Raw genomic sequence first — 24,662 nt, 5'->3', positions numbered from 1 at the left:
CACCAAAATATCCCCATGTTACTAGGTAGTCTGACTCATTTGGAACATTGCAAAAAGTAAGACTAGCCGGGCTTGGATCTGCCATGATCTGCACCATTTGAACTCTCTGACAATACATGGGTCTGAAAAGCAGCTGGATCTGGCAATCTGAGAATTTTCCAAGAGGAGTTTTCAACTGGCAAAAAACTGGTCTTATCCAGCACCTGCACCACTGCCTACATCTGTCCATGGGTGCAAGGAGTGTTTCAACAGCAGGGAGGAAAAGGAAAGGGGTGTGGTCACAGAACTGCTGTAATCATTTATGGAATGATATCAGCTGGTGCATGTTAGAGCAGCTCCTAGGCACTTCTAACCTAAACTGGAGCAAACCCAGCTGCACCATGCGAATCAGACAATTGTAGCTACTCAGCACAAAAACACAATCTGGGTCAACAATGGAGTTTTTAATGGAGATAAAGAGGAGAGAGAATTGGGACCAAAGTAAAATAACAGTTGTAGGCTGGAAATAAAAGTTAAAGGCCCATTACACTGAGCTGTTGAGCAAAAAATAAGTCATAGATGAACGGATAGAAAAAAGTCACAGTCGAAAGCATATTAATTTAGACACTTTGGAGAAAAATTGTTGAAGAGCTCTTTACCATTTAGCAGAGTCATCTCTTAGCAAACTATCTAACAAACCTCCCCAACACATAGGGAAGACAAAAAAGGCAAAACAATGATCTACCTACACCAGCAACACCTATATCTTTCACGCTTCTGACTGAGGTAGTATCCAACTCCTGGTATCATTCAAGCACTCTTCAGGTCAGAAGTAAACTTGCAGGGACTATGGGGCAAGAGATATATACAACAAATGTGTATCAGCCTTTTGATGATGCTCCATATTTAGAAATAATGTCTAGTATTTGGTAAAACCATCTGTTCTTAAACAATTGTGGCTGCTAGAATCAAGTGTATGAGTAGTTCAGTGCAGAATATGAAGTATTTGAGAGCCATTTGCCTATTTGCCAGCTTTAAATGTGGATACTTTGTACTTACCACTAGCTCTGAACTTGTCTGAAAGGTTTCAATGTAAAAGGAGTAATGTTGGTTGTCCATTTGGTTTAAGATTGCTGTCATGCATGCCACAAAATGACTCTAAAATAGAAAAAGAAAAAAACTGTAAGGAACTGCACTTCTAAACTGTAGATTTAGAAGGAAATTAAAATAATGGATTATATCCTGCAATGCCAAATCACTAGATCACTAAAAATGAACAAAACCTGTGCCAGCCCAAATGTGAATTTTCAAAAGGTAAGAAGTGCTTCTCACTGTGTATACATTGTGAAATATGCTTAACAATAACTTACAACTGGCAATACTGAGAATACTACTCTAAGCAACTTTCTTCGTTGAAAAAGTGGTATCACTCTTAAGAGAACTCCTACAGGACATGACTTCGTATGTGGTTTAAAATTCCTAAAAATAATGTTATATTCCATAGGACTTGTGCATAACAGATTAATAGAAAATGAAAACTTTGTATAAGATCCTTTTGAATATTCATAAAAAATAATTATATCCCTGCTACAGAATTCTTCAGGAAGGATATGAAAATCTAAAAAAAGAGGATATTTGCTTAAATTTTTTAGACTTTTCAAGTACCTTCTGTTGAACCCTGTAAAATGTATATAGGATCCAACTGTTTTCATCCCTATTAAATTCTGTAAAACTATATTCTTCTGAATTTTAAAACAGAATTGAAATAAAATGGAAAGTGACTTATAATCTTAAGTTTCCATTTCCTTTTACAGAAGTGCTTCTTATTTGGCAAATCTTCAGGATACAGGGGTAAGGCTAAATGACTAAAGTTTCCCTTTGAGGAACAAAGTATCTCTTCCTATTGATACTTTTTATCTTGAAAAAATTACAACAATTATTTTGATAATGAGCCAACTCAAAATAATCTCTGGATTTCTCTAAAAGAAAAACAATATGAAGCAGAGGCAAGCCTAGAAAATAACTGTTTTCTGACAGATTTACTCAAAACTTTGTATTTGATAAGTTTACAAGTGAGTCCCTGATGTTTCCAACCAGAAGTTCATTTCTAATTTGTACTGATTTGGGGAAATCAGATTCCTCTCTTAATTCTGATTGACTTTATATTTTGTTACCATCATAAATTCAACAAGATCACACATTACTGTAAAGTATCAGCTGCAGTTTATCCCACCCAACCATTTTGGCTACTACTTATTGCAAAAAAAGGAAGCCTTTCTTAACTTCAGGTTATGGCCACTAGAGGTCTTTTACTTTCATATGATAGCTGCTGCTCAGTTTGTACTGCTTTTTTATTTATTCCTACGTGAGCAGATCCAGTACAGTTCTTGCATATAAACAGTGAAAATTTCAATATAAAGGAGTTATTATACCTTATTTTGGAGTAACATTAGTGCTAGCCAGAACCTTGCCTACTATGTAAGACTAAGAAGATACATTTTCTGCAGGTAATCCCAAAGCTTTCAGGTAAGGATTTGTATGGTTTTGATTACTGATGCTCTTCAAAAAGAAAATGCTGATTTTATGTCCTACAGTAGTTTACTTTTACAGGTATTGCTCAAATTAGACTCTTTTGTGAACTAAAATCCACAACTGCCAGGAATAGCAAGCTGCAGTGGGTGCAGTGGTGAGACTGTTAATTTTTTCCACTGTCTTGATTTTAATTTTGAAAGAAATAACTGCCAACACAAATTACAGAATATTACACACACAAAAGCATGCGTTGTATTTTTCTCTTTAAGAAGCTTCAAGAGATGCTACAGGATGTGTTTTCTCACACAATTTGAAGTAACCATTTGCTGAGATAAGCACTCTCTGTACTAGACTCTAGTCGATGTACTATCTTGCTGTTCAGCCAAAATGACTTTAAGAATGTTAATTTATTTGTGGCAACTTTTAAAATCTGTCTAGCAGTATCTAGTATTACAGTCTAGCATGAGTGCATGAGCTTAGTAACTTGTAAATGGGAATTGTGGAAATTAACAGAGGACATATGTTGGTTAATGAAAGCAGTTCTGCTACCAATAAATATCACAGTTTTGTTAGACAGTTTCTGGCAGCAAACCTGTCAACTTTCACAGCAGTGTGACTGACTGATATACAAAATGGAAGGTGCCAGCACAGCAGGTTTGCTGTCAAAAATTCGACCCCCCCTCCACTTCCCAATATCATGTTAAGACTGAACGGTATATTAAATGTATATTGGTACTGGATACTAACTTTGTGCATGACCTTTAATCATTTACATGTAGCAACCTTGAGTATTATAATTAACCACTTGATTTCTTATGTTGAAAACTTGCTCTCACCCCTCTCCAAAAGCCAGCAGGAAACAGGTATAGCCTCTCATTTCACAAGTGCTCAAGCATTCTCAACATCACCATTCTCACACTGTTAGAACTTAAGTATACTTCACAATTCTGTCAACAACTCTGTGTGTATTCATCTAAATTATCCTACATTGTCTAAGAATCTTATAATATTTAAGAGCCATTAACTGCTTCATAATAAAGTAAACTCCACAAGTTAACCAATCAGTTTTTAAATTCACTTAGTATGTTTATAACTTGGGCATAAGACATTTGGAATCAGGAACCTCCTGCAAACATGCTAGTTGACTGTGATAAGTTTCTTTTTTAAAGCAGCACTGTGTGTAGGGAACTGAATATTTAAATACAAATACAAAAGTTTCAGAGAAGATGAAGTTATTCAAATAAAGTTGACAAGCCATTTCAGCTGTGCTTAGCCTTGTTAAGATATATCTAAGATATATCTAATATATCTACATCCCAGCAGAGATGTATGATTGAAACTAGGTCAAACATGTGTAAAAATAAGTGTAATCACAGTGAACACTTGACTGATGAAGGAATACTTAAAATGATGTTAACAGGAAGATTTTTTGCTTAGAATACATTATTATGAAGAGATGCAATAAATCACATATATTAATTTACCACCTTCATGCACAGAAACATCTTCACACCAGATTGACAATATAACTTCTTAACAAAGCAGTGTCCATTAACCAAATAATTAACAACATTATATCATTAGCAGGAACAAAAAGCATCACTAGGTTGTCAAAGGGCAATGAGATACAGATGAGGAAACCCACTCTTCCAGTAAACACGCAAAACTCCTGAACAGTAAACACCATGATCCATCAAACTTTAAAGAACTGTAGAGTGTGTCTTGCAGCCTTAGTACAAATACTGCAAAGTGTAAGCTAAAAAGAAACTACCCTATTTACAGATTTAGTATAAACAAACCACATCATCAATGATAAGAGATTCAATCAAGAAATCAAATGTGGCTTTGTAAGCCTTGGAGAGGGGAGGTGTCTATTTGCCCCATTTCCACTAAAGTCAATGCCCATGGGCTGCATGTGTAGCACTGATGGGAAAAGCAGCATTAAGAGTTAGGGTCATAGAAGAAAGATGACAAATTTCAGTCCCAGCAACCCTAATCCCAGCATACTTTATTACACCAAATGGTGACAGATTGCTGTAGTAACTTCAAATAATGTACAAGAACCCCAAGCAATAATAAAACAAAAACACTAGAGAAAAAATAGCAAATAGTGTAGAATGAAACTATCCTTCAATATTAATCTAGTGTAAGTTAAACATTTACTTAATTATTTTGTGGGTATTTTTTACATGCTGGGATGTATGCACATGGAGTGAGGGTGGAAGGTTCATGTGGCCAATTAAACAGTTATCCTCGTGTGTCACAATATATGTCCATAGTTTAAATGTGTGAAACCCACATACATGTCAACAAAAAGCAACCAAAATAAAATTTAAATACTAATGCTCTAATGCTTTTGAAAGGCAGTAGTTAAAGACATACCATGAGCAGAATATTTAAAGCTTTAAACTATTACTTTTATCTAAAAAGAGTACAAACAGTTAACAGTAAGTCAACAGGTCTACCTGATGTCTCAAAAGGCATAACTGGAATAATATTTATGTGTTTATAATATATATAAATAATATATAAACAATTTACTTCTCAGTAGTGGGTGATGTGCTCACACTACATATTGAGTCTGAGCTAATTTTCACAGTGCAAATCAGACATACATTAACTCAGCTGAAATCAATGGAGTGGAGTGCAAAACTGGTATAGGTATGACCCATAGTTTGTGAAGTCTGGAAAGTGCTTTGGGAACTTTTGGGTAACAGGTATTATGCAAACATAAGTCAGATCATTAATATACATAAGAGCATTTTTTGTAATCTAAATATGGCTCACAATGTTAAAAATCACCACCATATTAGCAATTACTGTTTTGTAAAAATGTAATACAGAAAGACCTTCTGGACATTCACGAAACGAGTGAATAATCTCACCTGCGTAGGGTCATGAGCATATGCACAACATGACAATCACTGTAAATAAAAGCTAAGGAATGCACTGTGATGCCCTTTAGAGTGTCAGTAGTTCAAAGCTTTTTTGCACACATAGTAACACTTACAGTGCTTCAGGAAAGAAATGTACCCTCAGACCTCTAGTGCATGTCTATATTGATAGAGATGGTAACACAACACTTTATCATATTATGGAAAACCTTGAACAGCAGCATTTTGTGCTCAAAAAGGTATAAACTGAATTTCAAGTGGTGAATAAGATATTCCTTAGGTAGTAGTTTTGTGTCTTCTCAAAGGAATATAATTCACCTCCAAGCCACATGCTCTCCTGTACTCCTCCAAGCCATGTGCCCAGGTATAAAGGCCTAGACCAAAAATATAAAAATTGTAATAGGCTGTTATGTAACAGCCTATTGTGCTGATCAAATGTGTACCCAGTGTCTGAAATTTGGAAACTGATCCACTCCACATACATTTCTCACAGCTTGTCATTGAATATTTGGGGGGTGAGGGGGTAGTTATTTTTTGTTTACAATAAAGTAGATCCATCCTCTGCTGTACTAAGTTTGAGGTTCTATTTTTACATTTATGTTTGATGTCTTATAGTTCATTGGACCTGTCTTCTTGTATTTTATAGATGACTAAACCAAAGCCTTGGTACTCTATTTGCACATCTTACTGACAGCTTTTCGTTTCTGATTAAAAACATCCCAGTCTGCTGTATTCTTGTTTCACTGTTTACATTCCATAGTAGCTAAAATTTAGTACAGCCTAGAGTTTAGTTGAACATAAGAGGACAATTACCTAAATACTGGATTAATTAATGGAAAAATGTGAGTAATTTTACAACAGAAATTATATGGGAATAAAAGCAGCCTCTCAGATTTAAAAGTCTATTAAAGGTTATACAATTAAGGCTCTCTCAAAATTGTTCCTTTAAGGCTAATGCAGATATAATGATAGAGTAGTATTTCTCCAGAATACAGAAGTATTATGCAGTGCTACAAGCCTTGATCTTACAATTATCTGTGGGGGGTCTAAACAACATTTCAAGCACCTCCCATCCCACAAAAGTGGTATTTTTTCTCTACAGTCTAATTTTTTGTGTGCATGTTCAGCACTAGAATCACCCTCCATTCTCCCTGCCCAGCATTTTCCAGGGTAAAATCTAACAAGGAGCATGACTGCATTGTAAATGATTTATCGCGTAAGTATATTTATTGGGCCAGATTTTGTCCTCATTTACACTAGTGCAAAACAGTGAAGAACCAGTGGATAGAATCTGTCCCATTACATTGTACAGAACAGATTTACATAGTGACCTCCTTAGATGATACATCTGCATGCACATAAAGTATAGTATATATTCTTTATCTACTTTCCAATGGCAGAGCAATCATCTACAATGAACAGTCATTGCACCGGAAGATTCACTGCATGGTTTCCGCTTTATTCTGTCCAAAGCACAGCAGCTAAAATCACCTGTAACCTACTGCCTGGACCACATCTGCTTTGTACACAAAACCCTCCATTGGCTTCCTCTCATCCGCTATATCAAATTAAAGCTTTCCTCCTCACCTTCAAGTATCTGTGCAATTCTACTCTTGCTTACATAGCTGCTCTCATTTCTTACCACACCTCCCTAATCACTCTACTACAATTACCTTCTTCTCCCATACCTGCTTTCATGCCTTCTTCCAGGCTGCTTTAGATATCTGACATGAACTTCCTATCTAGTGCAACAGGCAACCATCCTTTCAAAATCTCCAAGTTCACCTGAGGAGGCAGGGAGCTTATGTCCATTAGCTTCATCTTTGGAGCTGTGATTCTTTGTACTCATTCCACCTTGGGCCAGGCCTGACCAGTTAAGGACCAGTGGGCTACAGGGACATGGCTAACTTAATAATAAACGCATTATAAGTCCCTTACTCTTTTATCCAGGGCTGCCATTCTACTACACTCACCTCCAAATTAAAGATAACTAGCAGGTTAATATTCTGCGGAAACTATAAAAGCACAAAATACAACTATACAAAGAAACTATTTTAAATGCTCCTAATTCGAGTTTATTTTAGTGCAAATTAAGTCATTTTCCTGTAGTGAAGTACAGCCACTTTCTTGCAGAAAAAGGGGTTGGAAGCTGGTCTGGGAATTAGAAAGGGAGGGAAGTAGCAGTTGGAGTGATCTGGAATGAAGGGTAATATACAACAGTAAAAAGAGCTGAAAGGAAACAGCACACTGAAAATTTGCTACAAAAAGAAACACCAGTAGAGATAAGAGAAGTCTGCAGCAAAGCCAAGTGTAATCATCTATAGAGCAGCAATTTAGTTTTTGTTTTCCTTCTGAAATACACAGGAACAAAGATGTGATTACATAAACAAGCTTGAGGTGGCATCTTTTATCTTTGTGTAGTCCTCTACAGTAGCTTTCCAGATATTGCGAATGTCTTAAACAGCAGCTTCATTTATTTAAAACAAAACTATCTCCTGCATTCCAAGAAGTCAATCACCCTTTAATCAGTTTTATTCTCTTTCAGCTAAACTGACTGCACACAACAGCAGGAAAAATCAAATTAAAAACTGAAGTGCACACACACAGATAGGCTTAATATAAATCTACCCCTGAATTCTCAAAGCAGTACATAGGGCTTTATCAATATCTCCCAATACACTCAGTGGAAATTGAACAACTCTGAAAATTTTTCCCCCACCTTTAATTTTTTTGCAAAGAAAATGTGAATCAATATACATTATATTTCTGAAAATTCTGGAATCAATAGCACAAAACTTCAACCACATTTAGCAAAATTTTTGAATTAGTTCTATGGTGACCTCAAAGAATTCCACCAAGACCTTCTCTACACTAAGAGCAATAGATAAAATTTGGCAGCAAAGGTTCAACTGCACTTATGATACCAAGGGCCCAGAATTTATTTTTTACTGACCTGCCATGAAAACCTGCGTAACTCACTCAGCCTGTAGGTTTTCCTGACAAAATGCCTAAGCCTCATTTATGAGCGCACAAGCACAGCTGCATTGTTGCTGAAGAACATGTACCAATTTTCCCAGTGCAGATGCATTGTAACAGTTCAGAACTGAACAGATGTTCAGACACTGATGTGCCACCCTGGGGTAGTGTGGGGCATTTATTTCACAGGGAAAAAACCTGACAATGCTTTACAATATTGATATTGAACTCCTTTGTAAAGTGCTTTGAGATCTATGGATAAGCACTATGGTGAGAACTTGCTATTATTTATTATTATTATTTACAAAGCCTTTTTCAGTTTGGGTCCTGTATTGGGTCCTGTATTGGGATTTGGTTGCTTGGTTTAATTTGGGTTCTTTGTGACAGGGGTGTGTGTGTGTGTGTGTGTGTGTGGAGGTGGGGGGTTGTTTTCTAAGAGGAAGGGACACAAATCTATCCAATTAAGGCACAGACCATACAATATTTTTAAGGTACTATAAAGTTTTCATTTTAGTTCATCTAAGTTCACTGAACTAACCTGAACAATAAGAAATTTAAAGTTATTCAGGAAAATGCTGAACGTGCAATGCACTTCATGAAAAATTCCCATTTCCTTTAATGTCTGGGATGATCTGATAAACCCAAACTGAGTATTGAATGTTCTCTATACTGAGTTCCTCTCTTCTCTTTCCATGTGACAAAGGATGTAAAATTATTAGTGCAAGAGTCATATTCCCCTTCCATATTAGGAACTTTATCATGATGTGCTTTGGCCATTTGCTCTACCTCTGTACTAGCCTGAATTAGGGGAGCCTCCGTGACCTCTGCCACACACTAGCTCCAATCCTATAGCACATTCCCTGTTCCAGTTGGACTAATTAGCAGTGTTAATTTCCTCCCAGAAAAAACATAGCCTATTTAAACACGGTCATATACGCTGTCTTTACAAATGCTCTTTTTACAATGCTAACCAGTCCACTCAAAGCAGATGCTTTTGCGGTGTTGGGAAGAATTCCTTCTGAGAGCGAGTGCCTGTTATGCCTTAGAACTTCCAATTCTGGGACTTATCAAGAAAAAAAATGTCACAGGGGCCAAAAATCTACACACAATTCCCCCAAACACTAAATGGTGATTACACACCACTTCAAACAGGGTAACATACACCTCCCACAACTGTGACTGGTGTCCCTCAAATCTTCTTAGCACCCAAATGAAAGGTGAAGGATGCCCCAGAAACCTCACACTATGACATTTTATTTTTAGTTTCTAATAGGACGGGTAAAACCAGCCATTCATCCTTCTTGAGGTCTTGGAGCTACATAAAACTGTGGGGTTGCTCAAGCCATCAGAGTGTAGGAAACCCTGCCAGGAAGGGAAAGATCCATGCACAAGAGTAGAAAGCTGTCCTCCTTCTGTGGTGTTTCATAATGTCAGAATATGCAGGGTTGTTTGTTTTTGTCCTTGTCACTGGGCTAGGATTTTGCCTGACTAGACTGCCTTGCTGAGAAGCCAGTAGTTGTGACTTTCCACTACTGGTCACTATAATCTTCTCCTGGAACAGGCCAATAACGAATGAGCGAGGACAGATACCTTTTGCATAATGTTTGCTGATGGAACTGAGGGAAACTGTACTCCCAGAAGAAAGAAAGAAACAAAGATGTCGCTCTCTGATTTTATAGGAGCTATTGAGGAATGAGCTAGAGTGGCCAGAGATGGCATGGTAAAAAACTACAGTAAAAATGTTATTTCACTGGTATTTTGTGTAAGTATCTGCTAATACAGCTTTATAGGGTTCTTTTATTTATCTTTATTATACCAAGTAATACTGCACTGTATATGAGCATATCAATATATTTCTATTTCACATCATTCAGCTGAGACATTAGTTTATGATTAAGACAGTAAATATACTTTTTGTAGAGGATAAAACCACTAATTTCATTTATGCAGTAATGTGATTAGATTTTTAATTGCAGAAACTTTTAAAACTACACGATTCACTCTATTCTGCAAAACAATTATTAACTCAGCCTCAAAAGAAACATGAAATATTTATGTCAAGTAATTTTTATGTTATTTTATTTTAGTAACATATGCAATACAATCTGGTCTATAGAACTATGAAGACTAAGATGTACATTGGATAGATGCGGTTTCATCACATATTCTGAAAAATTAGCAACCTCTTATTACAAAATTATAACCAGCTTAACTTCAATGCATACAAATCACCATACTTTTATCATATGCTTTACAGACACATTCTGAGTCTCTTTTGACTTAAACTAGTATAACCCCTATTGGACTAGTGTTCACATTAAGATTTAACAGTGCCAGGGACTAAAAGTATCAATGGAATAATATTTAACCTTAATCTCTCAATGTCCCTTAAAAAGAATTATCCTTGCATTTGTCTCTAACCATGAAAGGTAATTTTCCTTATACATATCAGTAACAGCAAATATACATGCTTGATTAAATTAAAATTGTTTTATTTTAATTAGTTGCTAAGCCAGTGCTGTCCTTCCTTTTCAGTGCTGACTGATGGGTTTTAAGACCAAGCCTCTTGTCTTGTATATGTCACTGAGCAACAACTTACCTTTTTCTTAGGTCTATCACATTTATAACCTACAATGCCACCAGCTCTCCTTAGCTACTAATGTATTTTACAGATGATTCCCAGCTCTAATTTGATAGCCTCCAGAGAGAATAAACGAATTATCACTATATTTTTGGGGCAAGGAAATTGATTTTAAGTAATGCAACTGCATTTGACTGCAGAAAATCAATATTTTATCCAAGAAAATTAACAGAAATAAATATTATTGTTTGAAATAAAGAACTAGATTCTATTTAACAATATGTATTAAACACAACATTTGGCAGGACACACTTTGCTCTTATCCTTCTGAAAACTGTCTGGATTTTGCAAGAGCATTATGCAGGCGTTTCAATTAAAAGCAATGAGCTGGGATGCTTTACAGCACTACTCTGATGTAGCAGAATGCTCTTACCATATTAATGATCTTGTGGAAGGGCCAGAATTCAATTTTAATACCAAATAAAAGGTTTTTGACTTCATTTATGATGCTAAGCGGTAGGCACATGGTTCCAGCACATGCTATGCACCAAGAATTGCCAAAGAACCCACTGGACTCCCACTCAAGATGCAAGTAACTTCCACTCAAGTCAATGGGAGTTACTCATATCCAGTGGGGAAGAGGAGTAGAAGTTAAGGCTCTGGGGCACTTGATAGATTAGGCCTTTAATATCCTATTCCACATAACAGTACAAATGTATAATGACGTTATTACCCTAGCACAACTATTTACTACAACAGCACAGCTTGTTACACCTAAAGAAAAACTGAAACCAAATTAGCTCTAGTCATCTAATTAATCAGTGTCATCTTCTGCTATTCAAACACATAAAAAACCAAACAAACAACCTCTGACCTGCCCCAAACAAACAAGTAGGGAGGTTTGTACCAATATCATCCAGATATGCTATGTGAACGACTGCATCTTCATATTAGATATTTCTGTACTCACTATGCCAAGAATTAGGACATTGTGTCTCAGACCGCAATTATATACTTTGTGAGCACTTAACTTAGGCACCGTGCTCCGGAATGACAGGCATGAGTTGGGGTTACATGTTGCAAGTAAGCTCAAACTCAAGTCATATGTGAGACTGATAGATTTTAAAGTCAGAGGGACCATTCGATCATCTAGCCTGACCTCCTGTTTTACACCGGCCATAGAACTCACCCAGTTACCCATTTATTAACCAGAATAATTGTGTTTTACCAAAGCATGTTTTATTTGAGTGCATTGGAAGAAATGGTATACATCATGTCTTTGTAGAGAGCATACAAGTTAAAATGAAAATTTGAGGATAAATGATGATACACTCAGCCATTGTAACATCAATTTCAGAGCATTATATCCTTAGTAACAGTGTGTTCATAGTTAAGATGCACAAGGAATGGGATGGAAAATAAAATGGAAAATACTATAACGGCATTATATAAATCAATGGTTCACCCTTATCTGGAATATTACATACAGTATTGGTCACCCCATCTCAATAAAAAGACACTGGAGAAATGGAGTGTGTTCAGTGAATGAGGAGGAGAATAGACAAGGGCATGGAAACATTCATACGAAGAGAGATTGAAAGATTTGTATTGTTTATCTTATGAATAAGAGGGGATATGGTAAAATTATACAAAATAATGAATGGTCTAGAGGTAGATTGTGAGCTCCTGTTCTCTCTGTTTCATAACAAGAGAACACGAGCACCTTCAATGAAATTGAAAAGTGGCAAATTCCAGACTGATAAAAGAGAATGTTTTTTTCCCACACAATGTGCAATTAGACTGTGGAGCTCACTGCCATAGATGTTGCTGGGCCCAAGAATTTAGCAAGATTCAAATAGGAATTAGGCATTTATATGTATAACAAGCATATCCAGAAGTGATGCATCTGAAGAAGTGGGTTTTTTACCCACAAAAGCTTATGCCCAAATAAATCTTAGTTTTTAAGGTTTACTGGACTCCTCGTTGTTTCTAAGCATATCCAGAGTGATATTAACTAATGTTTTTAAAAGGGTTTTGGAAGAGTTATAAAAGTCTTATGCTTCAAATTTTAAACAAATCTCTGTTATGGATTTGGATGAAACATTAATGGAGAGCACATTATCGTATTTCAAAGTTTCTTACAACTCACTCTATAACATCTGGCACTGGCCACTGTCATAGTGGATGAGCTAGACCAGAGGTCTGATTTAGAACGGCAATTTTCATGTTCCTTTATTCTATTACTGAACAATAATTTTGGCAGGCAATCTCTCCAGGTACATCTGCCTCACAAAACTAAGTTTTCTGCCTGTATTTTTTTACATGTTTTAGAGCAAAACCTCCTTGACTAGAAGCAATGCAAAAATGTCAAACCACATGTACTTTATGACTTCTTTTGTTTATAATGGAAATAAAGTGAGGGTCCTGGCAAGGAGCCTTTTTTCAAGTGGATTTCTCTGCTGCTGCATCCCCTGCTATTTTAACTGTCACTCCCGAGGCAGTGTACGGCCCATCAGTTTTTCAATAGATAGTATTTGATGACAGACCCTGCTAGCCTGTCTGTCAAGAGAGATGTAATGAAAAAAATATGGACAGTCCCTTGAAAACTAGATGAGATTGTTCAAAGGAATGAGATTATTTGTTCCTAGTGTGAACAAGGCAGGGCAACAGCAGATCTCATTACCAGCAATTGGGAAATATCACAATGTACAGTCCCAGAAGGGTATCACAGACACACACAGTACATATGAAAAGATGGCTTTTCTGTGAAAGGACATGCAGTAAGGGAAAGTTGTTACAACATGTTTGAATGCTTGACTCCAAGGAAAGCCCAACACATCATCTGCACATGGGACAGCGAAAATGTGAGTGAGTGGAGGACTGATTTACAGTGGCATATTATGAAAACAGAGATTGCCCCAGCACTTTGTATCATCCACATGTATCTCGTACATATTTTCCCCTGACGGCACAGTCAGCTTGGTAGGGCAAGTTTACACCATGGGCCAAGATTCAGACAACACAGTGGAAAAAGCAACTTCCTGCCATTTTATTTTTCAAGTTTTGCTATTCTGTTTTATTCAGGTTCTTCTGTCTGTGCCATTTGATCGTCTAAATTCTGATGTCAGTAATTTACACTGAATGGAAGACCTACTCAAATGTGATGATCAGAGATAAATTTGACTCTGAAATGACTGATGCACAGTACCTTGTAACGGAGATGAGCTGACAAGTGAGAATATATGTTGAAAAAACAAACTGCAAAAAGATCTTTAAAAAGAGGGATAGAGATCACTGTGGGGAGTGCCTTGTTGGTGTATGCACATGATTTGAAAAGTGTAGTTTTCCTGGAACTAGATCTTTGAATCCCAGTAAGGCTTTCCTCAGCTTTTCACCCTTTGTAAGGGTGGCCAATCTTGCCAATAGGTTTAATGGTAGCCAGATTTGGTTCTGAGTAGATAAACTGAGTCCTATATCATTTGGAATCTTTTGGATACAGCCCCAGAAGAACAAAGTACTGTCAACACTGTGTAGATATTAAGAATGTTATACTGCAGTACAAGTTTCCTATATCTTTACTCATAAGCTGGCTTTTTTTTTAGGCTTGTCTATACTGTGCCACAGTATGGACTACAAGGGTGTGATTTAGAGCACACCAAAGTATGTGCTCTAACTGCTGGCTCAAACGAAAAGGTCCTAAAAGTTTGCATCAACATAGTCCTGTTTGAAAGAGGACCATGTTAACATGAACTAGGTAGTCTGACATAGTCTATATTGACAACAGGAACAATAAAACAATAACACGCTTAATGTTATGATCTGTAATACTCTGCAAATTTGGCCATAAGCACATTTAAAAGATATTTTTTCTTAAATTTCATAAATTATATTCATAGTTTATATAAAACCAAACAAAATGGGGAACAACTCCCCTAATCAATCATGACTGATACAATACAGTATGTCCTAAACCAGGGATCGGCAACCTTTGGCACATGGCCCCCCAGGGTAAGCCCCCTGGTGGGCCGGGCCGGTTTGTTTACCTGCCACATCCGCAGGTTCGGCCGATCGCGGCTCCCACTGGCCACGGTTCGCCGCTCCAGGCCAATGAGGGCTGCGGGAAGCAGTGCGGGCTGAGGGATGTTCTGGCCACTGCTTCCCACAGCGCCCATTGGCCTGGAGCGGCAAACTGTGGCCAGTGGGAGCTGCGATCGGCTGAACCTGTGGACGCGGCAGGTAAACAAACCGGCCTAGCCTGCCAGGGGGCTTACCCTGGTGGGCCAAAGGTTGCCGATCCCTGTCCTAAACTTACCTTAAGAAGTTCTAAGGTAAGCTTGTCTTTCCCAATTTTGCTACAATTTACAGGGAAATGTTTTTTTGCTTGTACCTTATTAGCAGAATAGGTGAAAAGGTAATTGCCTGGTTAAGGATCTGAAGTTTTATGGAGTACCCTGACAAAAGTCTATAATTACGTATTTTATTTGCATGGTCATTGTGTAGAGAGAAATTTCAGGTTTTCGCTTACCTAAGTTGTTACTGATCCGGTAGGTCTGAACACAAGTTCTCCCTTAAGTTATCGTCAATGAACACATGAATAACAAACATCAGCAAAATTTTGAGAAGAAAACCCCTTTGAGAAGTAACGAAGCAACATGAAACTTCCTATTTCAGAGTGCAGAAGGGAGCAAGCTGTGGGAGATTAGTGAGGTCAGAGTAACACGCCAAACCAGGAGGTTCTGAGGAGGTGAGCAAGAAGTATGTTGCCAGGCATCTGGTTTTGGACCAGAATACCTGGTCGAAAAAGGACCCTGGCAGCTACGGGCCATTAAAAGGGCCACCCGGGCCATTAAAAGTCAGGTCCGCAGTGCAGCAGGGGCTCAGGGCTAAGGCAGGCTCCCTGCCTGCCCCAGCTCCGCGTGGCTCCAGGAAGCAGCCGCCAGGTCCCTGCAGCCCCTAGATGCACGGGAGGCCAGGGAGGCTGTGCGTGCCGCCCCAACCCCATGGGCCTGCTTCGCAGCTCCCATTGGCTGGGAACAGCGACCAATGGGAGCTGCGGGGCTGACACCTGCAGGTGCAAGGGCAGTGCGCAGAGCCTCCCTGGCTGCCCATGCATCTAGGGGATGCAGGAACCTGGCGGTTGCTTCCTGTGAGTCACAGAAAAAGCAGCCGTGAACCCACACCCCAAACCCCCTCTCACACCCCAACCCCCTGCCCCAGCCCAGAGTCCCCTCCTGCACCCAAACTCCCACCCGGAGCCTGCACCCCACACTCTCCCAACACACTGCCCCAGCCCTGAGCCCTCTCCTGTACCCCAAACCCCTCATCCTAGGTCCCACCCCAGAGCCCACACCCCCAGCCAAAGCCCTCACCCCCAATCCCCTGCCCCAGCATGGTGCCCCTTCCTACACCCCAAACCCCTTAACCCCAGCCCCACCCCAGACCTCACACTCCACAGCCAGAGCCCACACCCTCTCTAGCACCCCAACCCCCTGCCCCAACCCGGAGCTCTCTCCTGCACCCTTAACCCTGCATTTCTGGCCCCACCCGGAGCCCGCATCCCCAGCCCAGAGCCCATACCCTCCCCCTGCACCCCAACCCCTTTCCCCAGCCTGGAGTCCTCTCCCACACCCCAAACCCCTCATCCCTGGCCCCACCCAGAACCTGCACCCCAACCCCCTGCCCCATCCCGTTGAAAGTGAGTGAGGGTGGGAGAGAGCAAGCATTGGAAGGAGGGGGCATGGGGCGAGTGGGGGCGGGATCTCAAAGAACGGGAAGGGCCTCTGGGAAGGGGTATGATGGGGCAGGACAGGGGTATTCAAGTTTTGCGCAATTATGAAGTTGGCAACCCGAGCAAGGAGACAAGGAGCAGCTGTTCTCTACTCTATGCTCCAGTCAAATCAGGGTGAGGGGAGATTCCCAAGCAAAAACCTGCCCCAGAGTTTTTGTATGTTTAATCTTCAATAATCCCATGACTGTCTGCACGCTCCAAGCATCTGTGTGTGTGCTGGGAGTGGGGGGGCGGGGGCGGTGTCAATAGTTGGGTCACACAAAACAAGCATCCTGTGAAAGCTGTGCTGCCTCTCAGATATGGGGACAATTTAGAAAGCTGTGCAGAGCTCTGAAGTGGAAGATCTATTCCTATTGAAATCCACGGATTTAGTGTGTAGAAAAGACAAATTCTCTCACCCTCTTTAAAAGCAGTAAGAAAATGTGCAAATATGAACTCATGATCTCACAAAGCCCCCAGTAGGAAAACCACATAAGGTCACAATATTTGTCTTTTTTGGTGACGTGTAATAGGTATGAAAATTGCCTGCAGTGGGTTTGCTCATGCATGGAAGAGGCCAGATTTTGGTTTAAGCCATAGAGTGTGGTACATTTAATTTGCTGTATTGAACAGTCTGCATCCCAGGCTTACTACTAATCTAAGCTATGAAAAACAGAAGAATCACTTGGTTGCTGGGGAATTTAAAAAATTAATAGATTTTAAGGCAAGAAGGAACTACTGTGATCATTCTGATCTGCATAAAGCAGCTATTGCAATTCACACAGTAACTCCTACATCAGGTGCAACAGTTTTTGGTTGACTGAGCATATCCTTTAGAAATACATCTTCGGTTTGGCTGACCATACAAGCAAAACCAAACCAAAAAGGTGAATTATATATACTGTTCACTACTTGCAAAATTAAGGTAGCAATTTCCACTAGAATACTAGTTTACACCTGTACAAAGCAAGTACCCAGTGCTTTCATTACAAATGGTGCCAGATGCCACATTACAGCTTAAAGTTACACAAGAAACCAACCCCAAACTGTAATATGTGTCTGTGAAATATGCATTTAATTTAGCTTTAATACAATAAAAGGACCAAAATTTGACCTCCTAATCTGTTTTGTATACCCTGTAGAATGTTTTAATCAAGAATTAAAATATCAATACCAGATTGTTGCACTCATGAGAAGCTATTCAACAGCAAATAACTGTGTATGCACAATTAAAAAATTGTATTAAATAACTGTGTATGCACAAAAAGAAAAGGAGTAAGTGAGCTGTAGCTCACGAAAGCTTATGCTCAAATAAATTGGTTAGTCTCTAAGGTGCCACAAGTACTCCTTTTCTTTTTGCGAATACAGACTAACACGGCTGTTACTCTGAAACCTGTGTATGCACAATTATTCCATGAGCAAGTCCTTAAACAGTACGTCCATTTTGCACTTACAAAGGGATGCTAAAAAGCACAGTGAAAAATTATATTACTATGTATCCAACTAACAAACATTCTCACTTTAATTACATCACTGTGCTAGGGACACCTGATAATCAGGACTTTCTTTTCACATGTACAGCCTGACAGATATATACTGTGTTCTTTTGTCCTTGAGGTTTACTACCCTTACCCATAGGAGCCAGGATCCAACACATAAGACAGCGTGGGATTTTCAAAGGACCTGAGGGCCATAGACTCCCCACTTCAATGGGATTCGGGCAACTAACTTCCTTGGGCTCCTTCAAAAATACCAGCCTAAGTAGATACTGAAAGACAACAAAATACACTTAATGAAAATCAACAGCTACATAATACAGACATGTTACACACATATTTTGCTCTATCAATTGGTATGATTATCTAGTAACTTTACAGCTAAGCCTAACTGTCCTATAAGTCATAATAGCACCTACAAAAATTGCCTTGGGATTGTTTGAGTCTCAGAACCAGGAAAAAAGACTAGCTTTTGGTTCACTCTCAACGTCACTGGGACATGCCTTTGCCTTCTATTGCAAGACATTGTTAATTCCTTCAGCTGGTACAGAGCATGGGTTTTAATCTTTCCTTTAATAATCACATCAAAAGACTAGTGTTCTGTCATCTTAGAAACACTGCAAAGGTTATGGTGCTGCCTTTCCCAAGAGGACACTGAAATGCTTATCTATGCTTTTCTGATATCTTGACAGGATTATTGCGGCTCTCCCCCTTGGAAATCATCCAGCAGGGACTTAAGAACAGGCTACAATTGATTCTAAATGCCTTTGCCAGAATTTTTACACAGACTAAAAGGCCTTCTCATATTTCACTGACATTACGTTGGCTTCCACTTAAATATCACATTGATTTTATAATCTTGTTGCATATATTTAAAGCACTCCCTGAACTCACTGTGCCTTACTCAACTAAGCTTAAGGTATCACACATTCCTCACTACATCCTCTGTTCAGATGCTGCTGGCCTGATAGTCCTGACATGTAGAATTAGCTACAAGACCTTGTACTTACTTTGCCCCTTGCCTTTAGAACTGACTCTTGAATGATAGCTTGTCAGATCTTTAGGATTTCATTTTATTTGTATGAATATTTTAAAACTGAATTTAAGAGCTGGAGAAAAGTGTCAGATCAACAGTCCAAGATACTGATACCCTCTGTTTATTCGCAAGAGCAGGTACACTATAGACAGCAGCAGTGCAAGCTCCTCCTATACCAGCCTGTTAACATGTGTCAATCCTTACATGCAGAAACCATCGCTAAGGGCAGGTGGGTACCAACTTCCAGGTATAGCACTTGTCTATAATAATTGATTGAAACATTTTTGAAGAATCCGCTCTTAGCAAAGCAACAGTCTTTTTGAAAAACAAGCTCCTCTTTAGCTTCAGAAGTTGTATGATGACTTAAGCTAGGCCAGGCAATAATGACACTACAATTTATTTTTAAGATACCTGTCTGCCGTAGCAATCTAGACACCTCACAAACACCAGAACCATAAAATATTAAAATGTACAGAAGATAAAAGAGCTATAACATGACAAGATAAAATCACTAAAAGTTAAAAATAAATCAGTGCACCAGATTGAAAATATTTGCAAATAAAAATGTCTTCAGAATTTACATGAAACAAACTAAATGCATGGTACTTCTCAGCTATGGAGGGGAAGCCATTGGACAGGCCAGAGGACTGCTGAGGGCAGGCAAGCCCTTGAGGTGTCAAATGCCTGGCAAAATACTTAATGCCAGTCTGTTAAGAACCCTAAATTAAAAAAAAAAAACCCTAATAGTTTAAATACAATTTACATGCCAAAAGATACCCCATCCTGCAAGCCTGCATTTGGGTCTCACAAAGCCTGCAGTTACAGGTCCTGTGATATGGGACAGCTAGAAATGTAAATGAGAAGCTGAGCTACTCTTTTAAACAAAGAGGAAGATAGATTCAGAAATGTAAACCAACACAAACTGATTGCTAAGATTCAAGAGAACAGCTTCTGCAGTAGGAGGCAGAGGACCCAAAGATTTCTGCCTCAAACACATTATTTATCATATTTCTTCTTAATAGGCAGCAGGTTTAAAACAAACTGAAGGAAGTACTTCTTCACAGAATGCATGGTCAAGCTGTGGAACTCATTGCCAGGGGATGTTGTAAGGGCTAAAACTATCAGAGTGTTCAAAAAAGAGCTAAATAAATTCTTGGAGGATAGGTCCATCAGTGGCTATTAGAAACCAGGATGGGCAGGAATGCAACGCCATACTCTGCGTCCCTAACCTGTTTGTCAGAAGCTGGGAATGGACAACAGGGGATGTATACTTTATGATTGCATGTTCTGTTCATTCCCTCTCAAGCATCTGGCCCTGGCTACTCTCAGAAGACAGGATACTGGGCTAGATGGACCATTGGTCTGACCCAGTATGGCTGTTTTTATGTTGTGTTTGATTGTATCCCAAAGACTCATCTTGCTGATCCTGCCCCCAAGTCTGCAGAACCAGTCCTCCCTCCCACCCCCAAAAAAGTGATTCTTGCCTGCCCATGGACAACATGAAACACTGAGTAGGAAGAATCCTTACTGCCCACCCTCAATGGGCACATTGCTGCCACATTCTGAAACAGCTACAGATTACATTTTATCTTATTATGGTACTATATATTAACAGACCAGCGCTCAAGCTGCAAGGGCAGAGCCTGATAATATTCCTGATATAATGAAAAGCAGCTGTGATAATGAGTGATACCCAGAGCTGTGAGAATAATAGATTTTTCAATTCAATGGCAATTCCAAAAAAACCCAAAACATTTTGGTTTGAATCAAAACCAAATTCTTTTAGATATTTTCAGCAACTCAAAAAGAGTTTAAAAATATTCATTTCAGGTCAAGAGTAACACTCCACTCAACCGAAATGAAACAATTTTTGGCTCAGTATCAAGACTTTTAAAAATATTTTAAAAGTAAATTTAAAGATGATTTTCCATAAAAACTCATTTTGAGACAAAAAATCAAAATGTTTCATTTAAAAATATCAAAATGAAATATCAATTTTTTCTGAATTTTTTTAGGTTTTTTTTTAATGAAACAAATTTGTGAAACTGACATGAATTTACTAAACATTTCAGTGCTGCTGAATCTGCATTACTCACTGGAAAACATTTCCACTGCAAAACTTCCTCTCTACTGGTACCTAATTTCTGCTGATGAGTAGGGCGATGTTTTTGCCATGGAGGTTACAAAAATAATTAATTCTGAATATATTCTATGAAATCTTTGAAATGGTTGTAGAAACATATTTGTTTAGGCCCCAAATCCAGAGTGGGGATGCGAGCTGGCACATGAGGTTTAGCCCATCCTCCCTCTGTTTCCATCTAAGGAAGGGCACCACTGCCAAACCTGGCATTGCAACCCCATGTGCCAAATCACAAGCTTGGAGTGAGGAGGATGACCAAACCCCATGGGACAGGAGCCGCCCTTGTGGGTTGGGCTTGCTCTCCAAACCCATTCTCCCCCAGCCTCACCTTTTAGAACCACCACTATATTTTGTATATGCTGATGTACAGAAAACTACATCATTTGCTGACCTATTCATGTCTTATTGTTTTTCCCCTCCACCATAAAATTTACTCAAAATCTCTTCACCAAAATCATAGCCTTACTGATAATCATCAGAGCCCAGCCAGCTCACGTTCTCTACCTGCTGTATCATCTCCTCAGCAAAAATAGGGAGCCATAGGAAATGTCATTATCTACATATCTGTGCCTAGCCACTTAGTATAATTTCAGATTTTCCAGAAGTTTGTCTCAGCCATTTTCTTGTAATCCAATCCCAAAACCAGCACAACACAATTTCTCCTACTCTACATGTCTTTCAGAGTCAGCAGATCGGAGGAGATAGATCTGGGCTTAGTCAGCATAGCAATGGTAAACTCAAGTCACTGAATATATATATTAAAATACTCCCAACGGCAGCATATATTATCACCTCTACTACTGTTGTCATGCACTCATCTGAATAAGCACAGCCGAGAGAATCAAGGATCCCGATTTTTTAAAAAACTGGCTCCATTTACAGTGCATCTGGCTAGCACTATTCTTCCACATAACCTTTAGCATTTCAGTGGGCAAAATACAAGGTGTGGCACAATGTACTTCAGCAGCAACTAGCCGTGCTCTCTCCCCCACTCCCCTGCCCCAATATCTCTGGCAGTGTTAGGAATATAAACAAAAGTATCTGTCTATTTCCTCCCACATACACTGCTCACCTACTTGTACCAAAATTGCCAAGTAACTTCTATTGTCATGGAGACCATGAAGAATCAGAACTGCAAATCTGCAGCTTACACTGTGATAGCCATTGGTGCAGAATAGCAAATGCCTGTATATTATCAGTGTCTGGGAATTTACTGAACTTTGATTCATCACTCTCTTTGCTCTGCAGGGCCAAAGAATTCAAGGGAACACAGACTACAATAATTCAGAACACTGTAACTGAAAGCCAATATGCTGTACAATATAGTGTAGAACATAGAGACTATTATTTTTAAACAATTCTCGTACAGTCATTGTGAAGACATCTCTAAATAAGTCTGAAAGTTATTGCACTCTCCAGTGACAGATTCCCTTTTTAGTAAATATAAAAAAGCAAGGGCCTGATTTTTCTAGAATTCAAAATTTCTCACATCATTCCAACTTATGAGTGGTTTAAACAAAAGCAGTGTAAAATGATTCTCTTACATTTTACAAAACTAACACTTTCCCCAAAAGACAGGCTTTGTTAGTTTATCAAGCCATTGTTTTAGTATGTGAAAGGGCTGTACACAATCCAAAAGGCAAGAGAGGTGAAGAAAAGTTTCTCCAGAGAGCTAACACCAATGCTAATGCTTGGATGCTAAATGTAGTTACGTTTTTAAAAGCTGTTCATGTGTTCTAAATGCACATCAACCAGTCTGGAAAAACAAGTCTCCACCTGCAAGCAGGTGGAGTTTCTTCCTGCCCTGAACCACATACACTGATGCTGGTAATAGTCCCAACTTCCACTTCCCTGTCATTTTCTTTGTTATTAATGCAGAACAGCAACAAAAGAAACCTTAGCCTACAGCTTCTCCCAAACTTGACTGTCCCTAGGGTTTCCACTGCAGAACCTCCATCTTTGACTGCATTTTTATTCAAGGTCTTAGCACCTGACATTAGGGGAACTCAGCAGAAGATCCCTGCATTTCTATATAGAATCCTAGAAAGCACCCCTCTGTTACACAGCCTATTTACATGGAGCCCAAATTATAAACTTACATATCAAGCAATATGTTACAGAAAACTACATTACAAAGAAATAAGCACTATGAAAGATCTCTAAAAAATATCACCGAGCATGATATGGTATTCACAAAACCGAACCAAAAATACAGCAAATGAAAACAAAACAAAATTCTCCAGTCAATAGAAATATTTATAGCAGCAAGCTACGTAATACACTGGAAACCCTCCAGCACACTGCTTGAATGCCCTCTTCAAGGGCATTGTCCTATCATCATAACATATCATTAATGATCCATGTTGAAACTTAACAACGCATGTAAAACTCTTTTGGTGTCATCTGAATCTTCAGTTTTAAAAAAGCCATTTAATTGTATTACAAATTGAAATGTAGCAGATTTCTGCAGCATCAGGCATAACCATCCCTACATAAATGTAAACAGAGATTACATTTCCTTTACAAGGAAAGAGTCTTTTACAGGAACATACTATAATTCCAAATAAGAAATAACAGTTTCTAATTGCTTACGTTGGTTTAAATGAAATCAAAAATAAATTTTCCTCATTAGCCTATGAAACATAAGTTAAATTAGTATTGTGCATTGGTTAGGGGAAAGTGAATGAAACAGACCCAGCCTAGGTTCCCTTTGTTGTTTGTCTGTTCACTAAACTGGTGCTGACACTCTGTTATAGTCTATCCATTTGTCACCTTTGTGGCTGAAGTTGCAAATCAGTGAAAAGACTGTAAATCTCTACACAACATAGCATTGCTATTCAGCATGTGTATACACACATAATAGCCCACAAAAATGGTGGTATAGGCCAAACATTTAAATAAATATGAAATTCTGGAATAAAATTGCTACCATGCTGTAAAACCACAGATAGTGGGGATTACTGATTTTTTCATCAGCAGGAGAGATCTTGCACAACGGTGAGATGGAATTAGATGGCAAGAGACATCCTGATTTAGCCCTGGTCTCTTCACTTCCTGTTTGTGAAAGATGTACATCTCCTCCCTCAAAGACTGCTACACAGAGGGCTTTCAAGTAAGGTTGGAATTGGGGTAAGAGCCCAGGATAAAAGTTACGAAGAGAGATTCTGTGTTACTAGAGACCATGAGAAATAGAAATGGACTAAAGGTACAGAGTTTAGATCTTAGTCCAGAGTTCCCCAAAATTCAGGTTTCTTTGCCTCC

The 24,662-nt window shown here is 38.8% G+C and overlaps 2 protein-coding genes across 4 annotated transcripts in view; one reads left to right on the top strand and one right to left on the bottom strand.

The window, feature by feature from the left end:
• The window catches only part of DOCK2 (dedicator of cytokinesis 2), a 501,787-nt gene that overhangs the window by 148,207 nt on the left and 328,918 nt on the right, over positions 1-24,662 (bottom strand). The window contains exon 28 of the mRNA XM_073355961.1: positions 1,039-1,137. Within this exon, the coding sequence (XP_073212062.1) occupies positions 1,039-1,137 (99 nt within the window). The remainder of the gene's footprint in view (positions 1-1,038; positions 1,138-24,662) is intronic.
• The window catches only part of INSYN2B (inhibitory synaptic factor family member 2B), a 211,675-nt gene that overhangs the window by 72,458 nt on the left and 114,555 nt on the right, over positions 1-24,662 (top strand). For 2 of the 3 annotated variants that reach the window (XM_073355962.1, XM_073355964.1), the window contains exon 1: positions 2,359-2,505. The exons of the other annotated variant lie outside the window; for it this stretch is intronic. The gene's annotated coding sequence lies outside the window, so the exon portion shown is untranslated. Of the gene's footprint in view, positions 1-2,358; positions 2,506-24,662 lie in introns of those variants that run through there. 3 annotated transcript variants of the gene reach the window in all.

The sequence above is a fragment of the Lepidochelys kempii genome, chromosome 8 (assembly GCF_965140265.1).
Source record: "Lepidochelys kempii isolate rLepKem1 chromosome 8, rLepKem1.hap2, whole genome shotgun sequence".
NCBI classification, from domain to species: Eukaryota; Metazoa; Chordata; order Testudines; family Cheloniidae; genus Lepidochelys; species Lepidochelys kempii.
This window is presented reverse-complemented; position numbering and strand designations above follow the sequence as displayed.